We start from the raw sequence: 20,569 nt of genomic DNA, 5'->3' as shown, positions 1-20,569 counted from the left end.
CAAAAAGCAACCCAGAGTTGCAAACTTCAGGCTACTGCCAACCAAAGTGTCGTGATTCTGCAATATTATGCACATCGAAATTAGTCCACAACATCCCACTCAACTGGAATACAAACTACTGGCAACTTGCAAAATTTGAAGTCTAAATACCAAAGTACAAAGTTAATGGAGTTCATTGTGTGCTTTCATTAGCCACTGGCACTGACCTGTTCTGCTTGTTACTACCCTCAGGCTGAATGAAGCAAATGCAGGTGTTAGATGATGGTGCCAGATCTTTGATCTCATTATGAAAGCAGGCCTTCCATCACTTAGAAGTCCTGCAGGACAAGAACACTTTTGTTCATGTTGTCCTCAAGTTCTTACCTCCAACCCATGAATGTCAATCTCACAGGTACTCAATTCTATTGAGCAATAGATAAATATTGAGATTTGAAGAGATAATAGAGTTGTTCCCTTAATTAGGTCTACACAATATATCAGAATAAACTCAATATGGCAATAAGTTTTGTCAAATAACACAATCTACAATATAATTAAATAAATAAATCAGGGCTTGAAAACGAAAAAAAAAAATCAAACGGTTCACTCCGAGCAGAATCTATATTTTAATGTTTCTGTTCTGCGTTCCTCTGATATTATTACCGTTCCGAAACCGGTTCGGGTGGAAGAAATACCGGTTAATAACGTTATTTTTTTAAAAACAATATTATTTGCCTAATTTGCCTAACAATAATAATAATTATAAGTATAAGTATAGTGTTTACTCAAAAAAAAAAAAGGTAAAAATAGAGATCTAACGCTAGTTACAGCCAATACAGCATTATATTCTCTAGATTTTGTCCAAACGTAAGCTAGGCCTCCTTAAAAAAAAAAGAAAAATTCTATCAACAATTTTAAAAACAAAGTATTTTTAAGATATTTCAAAATGTTTGCTGCATTGTTAAAAAAAAAAACACTGGTATAAGATTGCGTTTTGAGAGGTTTGAGAAAAGTCGCGGCTCACATTGCATTTTATTAGCCCTATTACTTTCCGAAATAATGCTAAAATGCCTGTAGTCTAAAGCAAAATGTTTAAAAACATTATAAAACAGTTATTAGTTTCTCTCCAAAACAAGTTGAGGCTATAAAAACATCAATCCAAAACATATTAATCGAAGGTGAAGATGCCTACCTCTCTCATTCGTCACAAATCCAAATGTTTCCATTTTCCCGACGTATCTGGATGCTAAAATGTTATTTAATATAAAGAATATAGAATAATAGTAAATGTTTAATAAGTAATGCTGTATATCCGAAAGTCAGACTCCAAATTTCATTCTAAGAATTATTTTTAGGTTAATATAGCAAATGAAAACTGTTCAGTTTCAGGGAAATTTGAGATGCTCCGCTAGGCTATTTTAGTTCTCCTAACTCCACAACAAAATAATTTCAATTAACAGTATTTAGAAAAGAACAAGAATTAAAAATATAAGAAGCTATAGCAATATTAACGACAAACTAAAACTAATTAATTTAGGCTAAAACTAAACTGAAACCCACATTGGGTCTAATCGACACAAAATCAAAGTTTCCGTATTCGTGATGTATTTAAAGGGACAATGATTATAAAAAATTGCCTACTGTTTATTATAGCCTAATGTTTGTAAACATTTTGTGTCTGCATTATATCTATTTCTGAATTAAATAAAAAAAATTTCTCTATAAAACTTATATACCGGTTTCTCTCTCTCTCTCTCTCTCTATATATATATACTATATATATATATATATATATATATATATATATATATATATATATATATATATATATATATATATACGTGTAGCGTATTTTAACCATTCAGCAAAGCTTTTTAAATATTTTGATAATTTACTGAAAATAAATAGCCTAAATGACTTTTTAAAACCGTTTAACTGATTATTAATCGGTCAAAATCAGCTGATCTGAGTTTGCTGCACTCAGAAACCGGTGACTGTGAATGGATCAGCAGAGCTTGTACGAGCTTTTGTCATCGTTAAATCTTTCTCAGACGTTCCCATATGTCGAAATTGGTTTGTGCATCTATCTGTGCATGATGGTGTCCAATGCCCCCGGTGAGCGGATCTTCTCAAAGCTGGGAATAATCAAAGGAAAGGCAGGAAAGGCATGCTGGCGCTTGAGTGGCGAATGCACATGCACCAACGCCAAGAAAAAAAGGCCCTTTTTGCGCTGTGTCATCAGGCCCAATTTGGTCTTAATCCGGCCATGAAGGCGGTGCATTGTCATTGACACTTGCCTATGATGAGTTCACAGCTGAGCGGCCATTTCACTCGCTGGCTTCAGCGTCACATTTGCGTATGCTGTACTGCTGGAAGTCGTGATTGGTTGACAGCAAATGTCAAATATTAAATGGAACTATAAAATGACGTTATTAACCGTTTAATGACCATTTCAAATTTCCGATTCTGTTCGGAACTAAAAAAAATGATTTTGTTTCTGTTTCTGGTTCTGTTCGTGTCAAAATATCGTTCGTTTCCGGTTTTCGTTTTCGTTCCTTGAACCGGTTCAGAGCCCTGAAATAAATGTAGTTCCCTTTCAGTCGGTCACGCTCAACGTCACGTCGGTGACCGACGAATTGCGATATCGATTCGATAGACCAATCTACTTCGAGCATAAACTAAACGAGCCAATGCACATTGGCATGCAATTATTGCATCCAGATGCTGCTGATCACAGCGTGAGTATAATAAGGCAGCAGGTGCAATGCATACCAGCTTTTCGCTTTGGAGCTGAGCGACAACATTGTTCTGCTCCATCCAAATTTCTTCAGTGAGCTATGAGCTCTTGGAAGATTTTGGTGTTGGCGGTCTGCGCTTCAGTGATGGTGGTTCCTGTGTTGAGTGGGTTGTGCACTTCAGGTTGCACTACCCCCTGTTGTGCTGCAAGCGGCCATTCTCCTGGGTGCCTCAGCACATAAAAGAGCATTTCCATAAAAGAGCAATTTCTCTAGCAACAAATGGGTACGTCTTTGTAAAGACGACAGATCGTCTTTTTAAAGATTCCATTTCACCCATGCATTTCTGGATGCGGTCATTACCTGGCACTGGGTGATGGTCACGATCGCTGCCTCACTGGGCACACACACTGAGGTGGAGTTTGCAGATGAGTCATGACCGTCTCAGAGCTGCGGACCAGGCTCCATTTCCTCAATGGGGAGGAGTGTGATAATTACAATATTATCACACACCTCTAGTACCAGCCATCCTTATTTTGACACTGTCATTGGTCGTAAAGCAAGATTGTCCTTTTTTGGCTTGTTCCAGCTGTCTGTTGATCTCTATTATCTTCTGAAAGCACTTTAATAAGCAAGAGCTCAAGAGGATGGAGGTTCATGTCTTGGTAACACTTTTATCAACCCGACACCTGTGACAAATGTGCCTGCAGCAAGACAGCAAGTGTTTCTGGGTAACTGAGGTACGGCTTGGCAGTTGCCAAACACTCATTCACATATCTAAACATACATAAACTTACATACTTACAAGGCAATTACACACAACTTGCTTCCTAAAACAATTAGGAGGCACTTGATGGCATCAGCTGCTTCCCACTGAGATGTGTAAACAAAAGCAGACCACTGGAGAAGGAACTAACCATTTTTTAGCACTAAGCAAATACATCTATTCATTTCTAAAAGTTTAATGTTAGTATGTTTCTGCCACTGAATAAAATTTTTTAATTTTTTATCTCAATTATGACTTTTTTATCTAATTATGAACTCTTCTTACAATAGTTTATATCTTGCAATTCAGACTTTCACGCAATTTCAACTTTTTTCTTGCAAATGCGAGTTTAAATATCTAAATTCTCACTTATTTTATCAGAATTGTGAGATATAAACTTGCAATTATGAGTTATAAAGTCAGAATTGTGGGATATAAAGTATATCTTGCAATTCTAACTTTTTTCTTGTAAATCTGACTTTTTCTCGCAATTCTCCCTTCTTTTTTTTTTATTGTGGACTATAAACTCAGCATTGCAAATTATAAATTCAAAATCACATGTTTATATCTCACAATTTTGACTTTAAAACTCACAGTTGCTTGTTATAAAGTCAGAATTGTGAGATATAAACGTTATATTTATTCTTTATATCTCAGAATTGCAAGTTTACGTCTCGCAATTTTGACTTTATAAACACATTTGTGACTTTAATTATAATATTCTCACTTTATATGTGACAACCGGGAGTTTATATCTCGCAAATTGCTAATTTATATCATGTAATTCTTAGAAGAAAGTCAGAATTACAAGATGTTAACTCGCAATTGGGAGGGGGAAAAGTCAGAATTGTGAAATAAAAAGTTGGAATTACTTTTTTTATTCAGTGGTGAAACAGGCTAACATAATCGACCCCACAACCAGCCAATAATCCAGCTTGATTGATGGCTTCTGTGCACTGCTGAGGTTCTGACAAAACAATAAAAAGAGGTTATAAGACAATAACCCTAAAGTCAACAGTTCCCGCCAGCATTGATGACCACCCCGTGAGCTGTGTTCACAGAGCTCTGGTGACGTGTTTGGGGAAAATCCTGTTGAGGAATTCTGAGGTGGGTCTGGCTGACCTTGAGAATGGGAATTGGGTAAACATGAGGATCTGCTAGCAGCTGTTCCTGATCTATTTGGGTACCTGGACATAGAACAGATTACCACAGTATAGGATATTTGTTTTGGGGTGACATGGGCTCTGTTCCAAAACCTAGTGAGCTGCCTGAATGGGAAAAAATAGTTGAGAGAATATAATTAATGTTGATTATAAAAATAATTCAGTACTCAAAGGTATCAAAAAACAGTTTATCATTATTATGAGGTACTGTTGTATTATAAGCCTCAGTTTATAAATTATGTCAAGTGTATCACAAGAGTCAGTAAAAAGGTTAAATTAGTTCGCTACAGGTCAAAAGTTTGGAATAAGTTTTATTTTTAATGTTTTGTTCACCAAGGGTTCATTTATTTGATTAAAAAAAACAGTATACATAAATAGTTATTTACATTTTAAATAACTGTTGCAAAGCTTAATTTTCAGCTAAATAAAAAAATAAAAAAAGCTTTTGCTGATTGATATTTTTCTGGAAACTTTATTTTTATTTAACAGAATGTTCAAAGGAACAGCATTTTTTTAAAACAGAAATCTTTTGTGACATTATAAATGTCTTTACTGTCATTTTTTTTTTTCAATTTAATCCATCCTTGCCGAATAAAAGTATTCATTTTTCTTTAAAAAAAAAAAAAAAATCTAACATATTTTGTACTGACCTGAAACTTTTGAAGGGAAAGGTCTATATGCATTATATTTTTACTTTATGTATGTTTAAATAAATGTCCTAGTTTGGTTAAATAAAGTCTTACCTGGAAACATTCAGGAACTGAGAAGTGATTCAAAATGATGGAGCAGGTCACAAATATTTGCCTGTGCTATGTGTGTTTGTGCTTATTAGAGTCCCACATCATTTGATTAGCAACATATGCTAAAATTCAAACTCTGTTGAAATCACCAGTGACCTGATTCTCCCGAACCCTATCTGTATGACACAAGAACGTTATGTTCCAAATCTTTCACTTACAATGTTGCATTTCAGACTGAATACTAGCAAGGCAGTCCAAGGTTTTGGAAGAGAGCAATAATCTTTTCACCAAAACAAAAAACATTTGCTCATATTGGCCTGTCGAAGCGAAGTCTTGACAATTGAGATATTTATGATGGTACAAACACATTGTTGCAATATTTCACAGTTAATCACATTAAAGTATTTCCATTTCTGAAATATGTCTGAGTCTGGAAGCAGCCAAAGATAATGCTGCCTTCCACTGTTATATTTACTCTAGTCTGTGACCCCACCTCGTCTGCTCTTAACCTCCTTAACAGTTAACGTTTCTTATCACCCTCCCCTATAAGCACCAGCACTGACACATTTGACTCCAGTTTGGCTCGCCACTGGCCAAACCTCTTCTGTTTCTAATCACACCCCTTAACACATCAGCTTAACGCCACTCCACCTCGCTAACTCTTAACCCTGCCTCCTCCACCTCTAATACCAACAAAAAAGTGCCCGTCCTCTTGAAAAAAAAATCCTGCATCCACAGCGTCTGCCTGTGGGAAACGTCCAGCCTTGGCTCAGCAGGAAGCTCGGGATTTACCGCTAAGCATTTAATGGTCCTAACATCCATAACTCACACTTGTCCATACCACCCAAAATAAAGTGGGGGGTTGAGAGGCACAGAATATATTCCCTCTTTCAACATCATTATGCTCAAACTCAACATGAAATGGCTTATGAAACTTATTTGACTCCCTTGTACATGAATACTCAACGCGGGGCTTGATTTCATGCATCAGGAATTGATTGGATGAAAAAAAATGCTGTTGCATACCAGATCTGTTTTTGATTTAACTGATTAATGACCTTCAACTGACAAAAGAACATAGTTTAAGGCATGTGCATGACCTTTGTTGCAATATTATTAATCATAAGAGTAAGATTGTGCATGTCTTTTGAAAACCTATTTGAAAACATTTATTTTTCTGCAGTAATTGTCGCGCTAACCCGGTCGAAGGTGTGGGTGTCTTCCGTGTACATTTCTGTAGTTGTGGTTCAACGTGTCATTTTCTTTCTCCTGCATGCCGCCTCCCCTGTGCGCGCTCTGTATGCCGACCCGCACATAACGCGCTCTGGTGCAGGCTCAACCAGGTGATTTTAATTGGGGAAATTAGAAGCTCGCGCCTGGTTCAGTGTTTCAAATATGCGCATTAGTCATTTGATTGGGGTACAACGGGAAGAGAGGTCGGCAGAGGCACAAATTCATTCACTGTGAGGAACTGGGACTTTTTTTTTTCCTTTTGCTTATGACGGGCTATCGGTAAGCTCACATGGACTCTTGTTTTTGTGCCAAAAACACATTTGTAGCAGTACTTACCAGAAATCGCCTGAAGACTGCACACGATCCATCACACGATCCAGCATACGATCCAGCCCGGGTAGAGTCCAGAAGACCAGCAGGATTAGCAATTCGACAGCTCGTCGATAAAAGACGCTTCAGCAACCTGAGAAGGTTGGTCGGGACTGTGGCGTGGATCTGGAGAGCAGCTAAAAAGTTCCTGAGTGCCAAGATCAGAGACCAAGAAAAGTGGGAGGCAGTACCATCCTCAGGTGTCCTTACAGTCAGCGAAAGACGAGACGTGTTCCGAGACCTTTGCCTAGCATCTCAAGAGGGTGTCAACTTCCCAAGTGCCACAATAAACAGACTAGTCATTTACAGGGACCAGACAAGTGGACTTATGGTTTGTGGTGGCAGAGTCCAGACCTTCGGAGAAGACCGCAGAACTGTTCCTCTTCTACCATTCCAAGCTTGGTTATCCACCCTGCTAGCCAGAGAAGCACACAGCGAGGGACATGATGGAGTGGCGGGAACTCTATTGCGGATGAGAAAGAAGGCGTGGGTCATAAGAGGAAGAATTATTGCCCGAAAAGTTGTTGACAAGTGTATCGTCTGTGGGAAAGCAAAAGCAAGAACCTGCAAGCAGATAATGGGAAACTTACCTGAAGAGAGGTCAAGTCCTGCTGCACCATTCGAGTTCACGTCTGTTGACCTATTTGGACCTTACTATGTGAAGGATGATGTCAAGTAGAGAGTAACTATGAAAGTACGGGGTGTCGTATTTTGCTGTATGTCCAGCCGAGCCGTCCATGTCGAGTTAGCAAACACATTATCAACAGAGAGCTTTCTGCTTTCCTACCAGAGGTTCACCGCTGTCCTAGGCCATCCCCGGAAAATCTGGTCTGATCCTGGTACAAACTTTGTCGGAGCAAAACCTGTCCTAAAAGAAATGTATACTTACATGAATCAACAGGACAAAGAGTCGCTTGAGTATGTTGCCAGAAATGAGACCACCTGGATGTGGAAAATCCTCCCGGCCGATTCACCTCAAACGGGGCTGCCGAAGCTGCTGTCAGAGTCACTAAAAGAGCCCTCCAAAGTCTTGCCAATGTGGAGGGCCTTACCTTCAGTGAGTTCCTGACTGTGCTCCAGCTAGCTGCCAATCTTGCTAATGAGAGACCCATCGACACTAGAGATAAGAGCCGAGAAGAGCGCATCCAGTACATCACGCCGAACAACCTGTTGCTTGGTCAAGCCACACAAAGTGGAGACTTCAAAACTGTTGACTACACCATTTATCCATTCAAAAGACTCAAAGAAGTAGAACTATAGTCAACAATTTCTGGAAGTCCTGGAGCCAACTCGCTGGCCCGAACCTGTTCATTCGCAGTAAGTGGCATACTGCTGAAAGGAACGTTGCCGTTGGAGACATAGTTTGGCTCTGTGACCAAAACGCACTGAGAGGGCATTAACGTCAGCGTTAATCCTGATTCCAGAAGTGTTGTTCGAGATATTTATGTGAGGGTCTCTCTAAGCTCCAGCATTTCGGTGAGAAATCCAAAACCAGGTGCCAGAGATCCCGAGTTGAGCACCATTCTGCATCGGGACGTCCGGCGCCTTGTGGTCCTCGTGCCAGTGGAAGATCAGGTCGGAGACCAGCCCACTTGAGAGTGCGATCTTTCCAGGCATGGCCACGTAAAAGATCAAGTGGGAGGTGTCGCGCTAACCCGGTGGAGGTGTGGCTGTCTTCCGTGTACATTTCTGTAGTTGTGGTTCAACGTGTCATTTTCTTTCTCCTGCATGCCGCCTCCCCTGTGCTCTGTATGGCGGCCTGCACTGTGAGGAACTGGGACTTTTTTTTTTCTTTTGATTATGACGGGCTATCAGTATGCTCACGTGGACTCTTGTTTCACAGATTCTCGTTTGAATTCTTTGTCTGTTTTATCTGTTTGGTATTTAATGTGGTAAATGTGTTAATGTTTTTAAATAAATTAAATAAAGGTTAAAAATGTTACAGGGGAAGTTTGAAAGCAATTAATACTGCAAGGTTTAAAAAAGAGAAACTGATAACTGATAAGACCAAATGCTTAGATTGGTATAGTGTTGCTTGTAAAATGCAGAGTAAAAGACCAAGCTGTGTTGCCTGTAAAATGCATTTGACCTTTCCTGTGTTAGGAAAATACCTGATTATTTAAAATGTTTGTTTTCTTTTTCTTTTATTTATTTAAAAGTTTTTCACCTGTTACATCTTATCCTACTACATTGCTACATCAACTGATCAAAATAAATATTCTTCTGAGTGAAATCCCAAGTTTGGTCCTTTTCAAGTGTGGGCACCTCACAGTTAAAATACACTTGACAGTAATAATGCTTACTGTACAGATATTAAATGCAATATATATATATATATGTGTGTGTGTGTGTGTGTGTGAGCGTGTTTTTGTGACATATCAGGACACAACTCTGTATAATGACATGGGTATTACAAGGAGAGGTTGACTTATGAGGACATAATCCATGTCCCCATTTTTCAAAAAGCTTATAAATCATACAAAATAAGATTTTTTGAGAAAGTAAAAATGCACAAAGTTTCCTGTGAGGGTTAGGGTTAGGTGTAGGGTTGGTGTAGTTTGTACAGTATAAAAACCATTACGCCTTTGGGATGTCCCCACTTAGAATGAGTTATTCTGGTCACCTTATTTTAACTTGCAAACTGTAAATTTAAATTTAAATATCTTATTATTGCTTTCCACGTTTACAGTTTTCTGCTTTACTTTCAGAAGTTTAGCTTAACATGCAAAATATAGCTACTTTCAGCTATTGAATTTTATTCAAATTTATTGTTAAGAAAGCATCTGGTAAAAAAAAAAAAAATATATATATATATATATATATATATATATATATATATTAAATCTTCAGGGATCAGCTGGACACTGAAGTTCCAATACGAAGACTGAATCATCTTGTTTGCTAACGTCACAACTCGAGCCCCTGAGAAGCAGAACTTGTTTTAAAATATAATTGCAATGACTCCTCATCAGTCTGAACTGAACTGCTTTTTGATTGCTATTCTGTTTTTGTTATGAAATGAAGATGCACAAGCTAACAGATGCTGTGAGGTCAAAAAACACTGAGGTGATCTGTTGCTGGATATCTACCATATGCAAATCCAAAAGCCGCTTGAGGCGCTTCAGTGCAGAGATTGAAATACTTACTGAGAATAATAAATAGTAAAGGTGAGAGAACACACAGTTTACTATATTTACAAAGCAAGGCTGCTTCAGGAAGTGCCTCAGTGCTGGGTAAGCAGTTCACACGACTGAATTTAATACTTTGAGTGAAGTGATGCATATGAATGGCATGCCGATCACATATCATATGCAGATCACACTGGAAGTAAAATTATAAAGGGTTAGTGCAGTAAGAATGATCTGAAAATTGGGGTGAGATGTTATGAACATTATGACAGCTATATTCTCATGAATATTAATAAGGTGACATAACATACTTCAAACTACATACTATAAACTGGTTTAAGGCAGGTAAGGTAGGTAAGTGGGACTAGTAACACTAACACAGGCAAAGCTTTCAGTACACTGGTATTGCAGTAAGCTGGCAGAAGCTGCTGTCTGGTCTTAAAGAAATAGTTCACCCAAAAAAGAAAATTTGCTGAAAATCTATTCACCCTCAGGCCATCCAAGATGTAGATGAGTTTGCTTCTTCATCAGAACAGATCTGGAGAAATCTGGCATTACATCACTTGCTAACCAACGGATCCTCTGCAGTGAATGGGTCCCATCATAATGAGAGTCCAAACAGCTGCTCAAAACACCACAATAATCCACTTGTGAAGTTAAAAGCTGAGAGATTGTAAGAAACAACCCCATCACTGAGATATTTTAAACCTCAAACCATTGCTTACAACTAAAATACAAGTCCTCTCTATCCATAATATTGCTTTGTCCAGTGAAAGTCACATTGTCTGTCTGAATCAGGAGAGAAATGTCCACAGATCAAGCACTGTTTATAAGTGTAAAACAGTTCCAAACAAATATGTTGGTAGATTTTCATGTAAAAGAACAACAGGCAATGGAAATTTTCACCGAAGAAAGAAATATTATGGATTTTAAGGTATATGTGAGTTTTTAATCAACTGTTGGACTCTCATTCGGACGGCACAAATTCACTGTAGAGGATCCACAGGTGAGCAAGAGTACTACTAAATTTCTCCAAATCTTGTCCAATAGAGAAACAAACTCATCTACATCTTGGATGGGCTGGTGGCAAGTATATTTTCAGCAACTTTTCATTTTTGGGTGAAATATTCCTTTAAAGCTACTGTTGAACCAACATGAAGCTACTACCGGTAATAATGCTGTATGTAATTAATTTGCCTTTAGCAATGTAATTACAAACATAAGGACAGTTTTTAAACAGATTTCTCAAGCACTCACTCCATCTATCATTGGCTCAAACTGGTTGTGATGATGCACATTAATCATCTGACAGGAAACAGGCTGTAAACGGGCTGTAATGGTTGCTACTCTTGAGGTTATATTCCACACTGTCTTTGAGATCAGTATGGATGTAGCAGTGTAGTTATTGTTAACTGTAATTAAAACTATTTAAAAATTGTTTTTATTTTTATTAGAAAATGTAAATGTTGCCTTCACAAATAAATGAAAATAGAATTAATTGTAAGTTTAATAAAATAAATATAAAACTAAAACTGAAACACAAATACATTTGAATAATAAAAAAATGAAAAAAGAACTACAAAATTACCAAATCATAAACTAAAATGAAAATGAAATGAAATAAAATTTAATTCTAATTCTAATAGTACACTAAAAAATAAAAAATACTGGGATGGGGCAAACCAGTTATTTTACCGGTAAACTGCAAAGGATCTGGTGGCAGTCGGATATCAAAGTCCTTTCAACAACTAGAGATTTGTGAGATGAGGCAGAACCTACAAGCTGAGACACAATCAACGTTTGCGGAGGCTCAAAAAGAGGCTAAAAGATTACTTCTCAAATGAATTGTCCTAAAAATTCAAAGAAATAGTTCACCCCCAAATTAACATTTTGTAACCATTTACTCACCCTCATATGGTTTCAATCTCATATTACTTTCAGTTTTCTTTGAAACTCAAAATGAGACACTAGACAGAACAGCCAAGCTGCTGTTTTTGGACACACTGAAAGTTGATGGTGATTCATACAATCCAATGATAAAAATCAACAAAAGTAATAAAAAGTAAATTAAACATAAAAATTATAAAAGTAAAAACTGTAAATCATTTTAAATCAAAAAAGTATCTCTTTAAATGCACACACATCAGGTTTAACATCATTATATTCTTGTGTATCAAAATAAAAGTGCTTTTTTGGAATCTTTGGTTCCATGAAGAACCTTTAACATCCATGGAATCAAAAGGTTCTTCAGATTATTTCAATGACAATGAAAAATTGAGAAAATATTATTCTTTTAAAGACTTTTCACAGAAAGTTTCTTTGTGGAACTTCTATGGTCCTTCTATGGTCCCACTGCGAAAACCCCCTTTTGAAACCTTTAATTTTCAAATAACGAATAACAGCACATCAGACTGCAAAAGAGAGGATGACTTCAGAAGACTTGAAATTTAATGCCTGACACTTTCATAATAGCTTGCATGGTACTTTTTTGTCCCTCTTGGAGCTTGACTGTATAAATCATCATCCTTTTCCTTGCATTTCTGCTCTTTCTGTGTTTCTTTGAAGAACAGCATAGACATGAATAAATTATGATAAAATTGTCATTTTTGGGTGAACTTTTCCTTTAAGGTCCTGAACTAAACATAATGTCACATTCTCTATCAAAGCTGACTGGGCCCATTAATGGAATCATGAAATATGTGCCAGGGCTTAGTGTCAAGAGCCTATTTGCCATGTCAGAGAGTGAAGGAGAACGAGAGAGGGTCCCATCCAACAGATTAGCAGTGCAGCGGGTGCAAAAAGCCAGCGAGTCTGTTTACAGCTGGACGGAGTGAATGGCCACACAGTGACTTTGTATGAATGAGCCTTTCAGTTCAACTCAACCCACCATAGACTGAGAGAGAGAGAATTCATGACAAGCCGTATATGTCAAAACATACAGATAAGAGCTCTTTTACCCTTTCACATAACTGATGGAGGCTCAGACACAATCGGCAGACTTTCTTTTGCAGTTTCACTCTTTATTCTGGAGGAACATCTGCAGAATGGATTCAAAGAACTCGAGCACATAGATGACACATTCAGTAAAAAGATGTTAGATGAATAAAGCTGTCTACAGATAAATGTTTAAACTCGTGCGTGACTGGTTAAACAGAATTACATATACAATCCGCAAACTCATGCATGAGTTAAACCCAACAGCTTTACCATAACAGGCCAGATATATGCTTTCATTTTAATGGAGCAAACCAGACCTACAGGAATTGCATCCGGATTTACATCATGCATGAATTTAAAGATGCAAAACAATATTTGGTATTCAGTGATTTAATGCTTATCCTGCACTCAGGGTTTCACTGTCTCAGAGTAACGTATATATGTGCTGCATTGATTTAAGGCTTTATCTGTAAAACTGCAATTAAAAGCAGCTGTGTATTTATGGCCCTTCATGGACCAATAAATCAAAACATTAACACAGTTTGAACCATCAGCAGATATTGTGAAGCTGTAGAACACATGAAAGCCGCATGATTTTGCCTCATCAATGATATTTTCTGAGTAAAAAGCAGGAAAAAAGAGTTTAAAATCTGTCAACCCCTATGAAGAGATCTTGAATGTTTTTTTGCTACCTAGCAACCTTGTAAAATCACTCTTCCATGACGCAAGGCTTTCCTGTGGAGGTCAAAGCCTCTGTTAACACATAACCTGCCATTTTTAATAAATATAAAAATGTGGATTAAAAGGATGCAGTCCATATAATATATATTATAACGCACTCACAACAGACACAGAAGATAAAGTCGTAATTTTATTTTTATTTTTGGACCAAAATGTATTTTCGATGCTTCAACAAATTCTAACTGACCCTCTGATGTCACATGGACTACTTTGATGATGTTTTTATTACCTTTCTGGTCATGGACAGTATACCATACATACATTCTCAATGGAGGGACAGAAAACTCTCGGACTAAATCTAAAATATCTTAAACTGTGTTCCGAAGATGAATGGAGGTCTTACAGGTTTGGAACAACATGAGGGTGAGTCATTAATGACATCATTTTTTCATCATTTTTGGGTGAACTAACCCTTTAAGTAATATTTAAAATTATATATAAATATATATGCATTTTTAAGTATGGCTTAAGTGTGCAAATATTGTGGGGGCCGCTGTAGCCTTCTTGTTCATCCATAAAAAACAAATATACAAACATACAAGTGCATACTTGAAACACACACTTAAACATCCACAACCTATTCCCAGCTCTCAGCGATGAGGCTGTCTGGAGCCAGGTTTTTTGTCTCTGCTTTAGGTGTCAGCTGTTCAAACAGGCTGGAGCTGCAGCCGTAGTGTCTCTGGACCCGTGATACAACAGCAGTGAGCGCGCAAAGCTTTCGTACTGCTGCCTGACAACTCCACGGAAATCTTCACACTCTCCTCCAACACAGCATGCTCACTCATTTAAATATCCACACACACAAACACAGTATCTGTTGAGCACTAGCCAGAAATGACATGGGATATCGAGCTGTTGTTCTGTTGGTTTTTGTGTTGATGAACACGTCTTTTACACTGTTTAGCATCCTGGCTTTGTACCAAGCTAGTGCGCATTTTAAGGCTTCATCGACACGGAGGATGTTCCGAAAGGTAGGCGGCATAACACACCTCATTTGTTTGCAATGAAAAAGCAACCACTAATGTTTGAATTCAATTCTCATTCCTCCTCTCATTGCTGTATAATTTCCAGTCATCTCTCTACGGTCTCTGTCAATAACAAGTGCTGAAAACTATCCCAAAAAATGATTTAAAAACTTCACAATGCGATAGAAAGAGTGCATTGTTATGCATTTCCTGTCTATGAAAGGCAGAGTCAACAAAAGGCTCATTTGTTCGTCCGCCTACAATGCAACCATTCAGTAATTTTTCTGAATCTGTAAATTGGGAATAAAAAAAAATATGAAAAATGGAAAAGCAATCGAAATGGAAGAGATGGTGACATTGAAAAAGAGGGCACAAATGGCTTCAATTGAGTACTTGAGAATATCAATACCCTTGAAAACACAATGCAATAAAAAGCAATCAGGCACAAGGTTAGTGCAACATCTGCTTGTCATAATCTATGCTATAAGCCAAGCAAGAATTGCTATTTCAAAATCTACTCTGGCCCGTAATTGTTGACTATGTACTCATTTAACCTCTGAGCTTCTTCTTAAATGTTACATTTCTCTGGGAGAAAAAGTGCATGCTTTCTGTCCCTGCAGAATAAAGGTTGCTGTGCTGAGATGAAGTGTTAGGTGCTGGATTATCCAAACAAGTGAATTTAAGAGCTTAATAAGAACCTGCTGCCAAAGTGCAGCAAACTATTGAAAAATACGAGGGCTGAAAGCACTGCAGTTTAGCTCAGACCAAAACCATGCTGTATGCAAAAGGCTGAGTGGAAATGAATTGAGAAATTAATTCTTTTAAATTCTTATTTATTTGCTGAATTTGAATGTAGCATATATACATACATAAATATAGACAGATAGATAGATAGATAGATAGATAGATAGATAGATAGATAGATAGATAGATAGATAGATAGATAGATAGATAGATAGATAGATAGATAGATAGATAGATAGATAGATAGATAGATAGATAGATAGATAGATGCAAAGTCCTTTCATGAGAAAGATGTGTATGTGTACGCGAGCGCGTCAAGCAGGAGGAGCGTGCTGCCAGAGGGAGGTGAAAGAGCAGAGGAAAAGGATCTCTAATAGGAAAAGCAGGAAAATAGGAGATGTGGGAAAAGAGTAGTGAAAACACCTGTTAGACTCCACTTAGCTTTCAGTGCTGAAACTCACAGCTTCTTAAGGAGTCCCAGCGGCGGCTCCCACGCGTGCATAAATCAAGCCGAAGTGTTTAGCCCATAGAACAAATATTATTCTGAAAGATTACTGCAAAGAGCTTTAATGGAGACTCTGGATAAATGCACATCAAATTTCAATTTAGACTCCAGCAGAAACCTGTTCGGTCCAAGATGGATGGCCAGAGTCACCTGCTTCAGTCAGCGAAATGGAAATGATAAATTCTGACGTTGTTTAAAACGGCGTAAAAGAGAGCGCTGCTGCTGTCCATCAGCTCATGTACAAACTAGGGAATGAATGACACTAGCCAAATGGTGCATGCATGGAAACGCGCTCGACGTGGCCGACTGTAACTCTACCCCAGAGTGCACTGCTGCACTAATGCCACTACCTGCTACCTGCTCTCGCCTCTGTCTTTCCACTTGCATTTCGTTCGGAATCCCACAAAGGCAGAACTTGGGTTTCAGCTGTCGTTATACATGTACCGGCATGCAGGACAAAGGGATTTGGCCACTTTTGGTGGCAGCTCCGCAGTGTAAATTGCTGTTATCGAGTGGACCTATTGTACAGGATTAGGCTGGCATCCACGTCCATGCCAGCTCTTCCATTAACATCCACACCAGCCCTCTATATATAACCTGTTTCTTACAAAAAAAGAAGGCAACGTTTAACGGTTCCCTCCGGACCTGTGATGGAGCGCATGACTGTGAGCCAACTTGAGAGGCTGGAGGAGAGAGCTGATTTGGGCTTGACTGTTGCTGTGATGTGTGTGTGTGTGTGTGTGTGTGTGTGTGTGTGTGTGTGTGTGTGTGTATACTGGTGTGTACTGGTGTGTATGGTTTATGAGGACACAAATGTGTATAATCACATGGGTACTACAACGTAAACATGGTTTACGCGGACACTTCCTGTGTCCCCGTAAAACAAAAGGTTTAAAAAACATACAAAAAAGTGTTTTATGAAATTTAAAAATTCCCAGTAGTTTTCAAACAGTTAAAATTTGAACCTTTTACTGTAAAATCAACATCATTTTCCGTCAGAGGACAACAAATTACTTAACAAACGATCAGATCACACTGCACTGTGGAATTCAAAAAAGGCTCAAATGGCCATAGTGAAAATACCCATAAACTCTTGTGTGATGTCACCATTATGATGATTAGCCAGTATAAAAAATATAAAAAAGCTTAATGGTTGAAGTCTGATTACAACTTGCAATGTGCACTACAGTATACGTGGCAATATAGCATGTTAGCAAATGAGTTTCAAAATATTGTCAGCTAAACAATGCTGCAACATCACAGAAATAACCGGGCCTGCTCATTATGATATCACAGTGCAGTTTGTTTAAATATGAACTGTATACTAAAATGTAATTGTAGGGCCAATACTGCATAAATGACTAAAAGTACAGCAGCCAGTAGCCAAGAAAATCACAGTGCAGAGAATCTGATCTGATTGATCGCATTCAGGTGAGCGATAACAAACTTCACGAAAACAATGTTTGACATTTATCATACCCGACCAGTGGATGACATCAATGTCAACATCAAGCTGATCCGACATACTGGCAAAACCCTGAACTCCATCTTTAAAATCCTGTTCCAGAGCTGCCTGGTGAATGATGTCAGTCAGATATCAGCCTGAGGAGAGACAGACAGAGATGCATTTCACCACAGATCATCATGCAAGAGCTGCTGCAGCAATGATGCTCAATTATTTACCTCTGATGAGACTGCTGATTTTAAAATTGAAAGTGCCAGACAGAGGTACTCCTGATTGACTTAATTACACTATCTAGTCTGGTATGAGGTTTCTGGCATTGAAAAAAAAGCCTCTTTCTCAGGTACTCCCCATGCATAATGCAACAGCAGTAGGAATGCAGTGTAATAGGTTTCTGTGAATCATTTTTTGTGCAGCACTGCATGTCATATATATTTATACCAATATTCACGTGACTGCTTTTATTTGATCAGATTAGTGCATTATGAGACGCTGCAAAGAGATAGAGCAACTGACCAAATGCACATACAGGTTGTGTCAGACAAATCAAAGTTGCTTTATAAATGACTCATATTATAAAACATCTTGGGGGGAAAACGATAGACCTGCTGTTATTCCTCGTCTTATTCAGTGCAAAACTACGCAAAGACGTGCATTTATACGATCAGCTCTTACCTTTGCTGCAAAGTAACTCAGAGATTCACATTTTAATCCATTAAACTGGGCGCCGCAACAGTAATCAATAAACACCGCGCGAGCCTCTGTGATGTTGATTTGAATGGCGTGCGTGCGTGCGTGCGTCCGTCACGCAGCGGTCAATCGAATGATAGAAAGGCTGAATGCAGAGCGAATGACTGGGAGTTTTTCCGATATCCTCAGCGCAGGGCTGCGTGCTGAAACTGAGCTGACAGAAGTTAGTGTGCTGAGCTGATAGTCCGCTAGGCGTCCCACACCGGACGCGACGCGACTAGATCGCTCCCCCCGCAGCGGGGCATGTTGTCAAATTATGGAACCTGCCTTTATAGAGACATTGTGTGTTTGAGCTCTTTTCTTATTTTGTTTTTTCACCGGAAAAAAACCGGGAATAAACAGTAAAATAAATACGAGAAACACAAACCATTCAACGAAAAATAATAATTAAAAAAAAAATCAAACCACTGTTTATATAATTAGCTTATAGCCTACATTTATAACATTTAAAACATGACCTGATAACATGCCCCTAAAACTAATGAGAAGTAACCTTGTCTACTTTCATTATATAGACCTAAATTGATATGAAATAGCCCATATAAAGTCATTATTGGATTCATATAAATAAATTATGTTTATTATTATGAAAATATCGCTATTCTGTCTATTCAACAATGTAACTGTCCTTGCATATAAATGACAAAAAATAAAAAACAAGAGGTGTGTGTGTGTGTGTGTGTGTGTGTGTGTGTGTGTGTGTGTGTGTGTGTGTGTGTGTGTGTGTGTGTGTGTGTGTGTGTGTGTGTGTGTATAAAATTCATTTTTTTCAAGTATTTGTTCAAATACTTCCTCAACATCATCGAACCTTTTGGATCGATTCCAGAGAGCAGCCCAGCCCTTCACGTGGGCTTTTTTCATTCTATATGCTTCTGTGAGTGATCAAAGAGCTTGTTGGGGCACAGCATATCTGTTTATTATGAAGTGTAGAGTAGCGTTTGGCAGTGAGAGGCTTTGATATTCTTTCACCTGCCCTGGTTCAAGTCAAAGTGAGCAGCAGAAGGGCAAAGCTTTTCATTCTTTTAAAGGGACTATTAGTGAGCTCCTGGATCTACAAGGTTCATTATTATTCCACATAAATCCAGCAGTAGATTTTATGATGAAATAAATTTAAAGTAGCCTACTTGTGTTACATTTAACACTTAAAAGAAAAATAGGTGGCCTATAATCTGAATGGGGCAGAAACAACTGTGCATTTAGAATTTAGAGTTTGAACAGCAAAATACAAAAAAATAAAATATTTAACCATAAGATGCATTAAAATAGTCATAGGGATTTCTGGCTTGTTGCTTCCTTTCTGAGTACAGAAGGAATGAGTGGATTTATGGACTTTTATCTCCACCTGCTGTTGAAGAAAATTATGCAACGGTTTTCATTCAACGGTTTTCAAACAGTAATATATATAGCCTATATATTTAGCAGTTATTTATATTTCATAAACAAATTTCAAATATAGATGCTAAATTGTGTATTTGACCATAGTGTATTGAGACAGAGCATATTGATCTTCAACAGAAGTAAGAACATCTGACCCGTACAAAAAGTCACATGATCAATGATCAACATGAGAGAATAATATAGGCTACTTATTTTTATTGGTGACCTAGGAATAGTCATAACTGCCCTCTATTTTAGATCCATTGAAAATCCTAAAACTTTCACTGCAGATTTAGATCATGAATGCCAGATGCAGTGAGGTGTTTAGGATCCCAGTGTATTGTTCGTTAGATATTGTTATTACTTTACCATGCAGACGGGGGCGTTGTGTGACGGTCGGTCAGCAGCACAGTGCTGGCAGCTGTCAAATCGATTAATCGCGGCTAATCACATCCAAAATAAAAGTTTGTGTTTACATAATATGTACGTGCGTGTGTGTGTGTGTGTCTACATGTAGCAGGTCTATATTTAAGAAATAGCCTACATAATTAATCGAATTGACAACACTACATTTGAACAAATTACATTTATTTTAATGCATTTGATAATGGAATATATATTTTAAAAAAATTAATACTTTAACCTGCGTCAATTAATTTTCACATATGCATTGACAAAAATGCCTTCATATAATAAAGGTGCATACGATATTTTCACACACGCACGCGTGCGCGCGCTACCAATTTTCATGGGAACATTCTATGGTTGTAATAATTTGTATTCTGTAGGCTACAAACTGGATTTCTATCCTCTTGCCTTAACTCTCTCCCCAAACCTGCCCTCAAGTGCCACATTGCTGAAAATTATAGGCAAGCTATAACACCTTTAAATTGCCCAGATTACATTAAAAAATTAGGGTCATTTCAAACTAGTTTAAACAACCCAATACTATTTAGCAATGGGTAGATAGACTAC

The 20,569-nt window shown here is 37.9% G+C and overlaps 1 protein-coding gene across 1 annotated transcript in view; it reads right to left on the bottom strand.

Moving 5' to 3' along the window:
• Positions 1-18,388, bottom strand: part of LOC132117872 (ADAMTS-like protein 3) — a 172,676-nt gene extending 154,288 nt beyond the window's left edge. Inside the window, exons 1-2 of the mRNA XM_059527206.1 lie at positions 18,143-18,388; positions 17,485-17,607 (exon numbers count right to left, since the gene is read on the bottom strand). Of these exons, the coding sequence (XP_059383189.1) occupies positions 17,485-17,553 (69 nt within the window). The 5' untranslated portion in view covers positions 17,554-17,607; positions 18,143-18,388. The remainder of the gene's footprint in view (positions 1-17,484; positions 17,608-18,142) is intronic.
• Between the last annotated feature and the right edge of the window lie 2,181 nt (positions 18,389-20,569).

The sequence above is a fragment of the Carassius carassius genome, chromosome 3 (genome assembly GCF_963082965.1).
Source record: "Carassius carassius chromosome 3, fCarCar2.1, whole genome shotgun sequence".
Lineage (NCBI taxonomy): Eukaryota > Metazoa > Chordata > Actinopteri > Cypriniformes > Cyprinidae > Carassius > Carassius carassius.
This window is presented reverse-complemented; position numbering and strand designations above follow the sequence as displayed.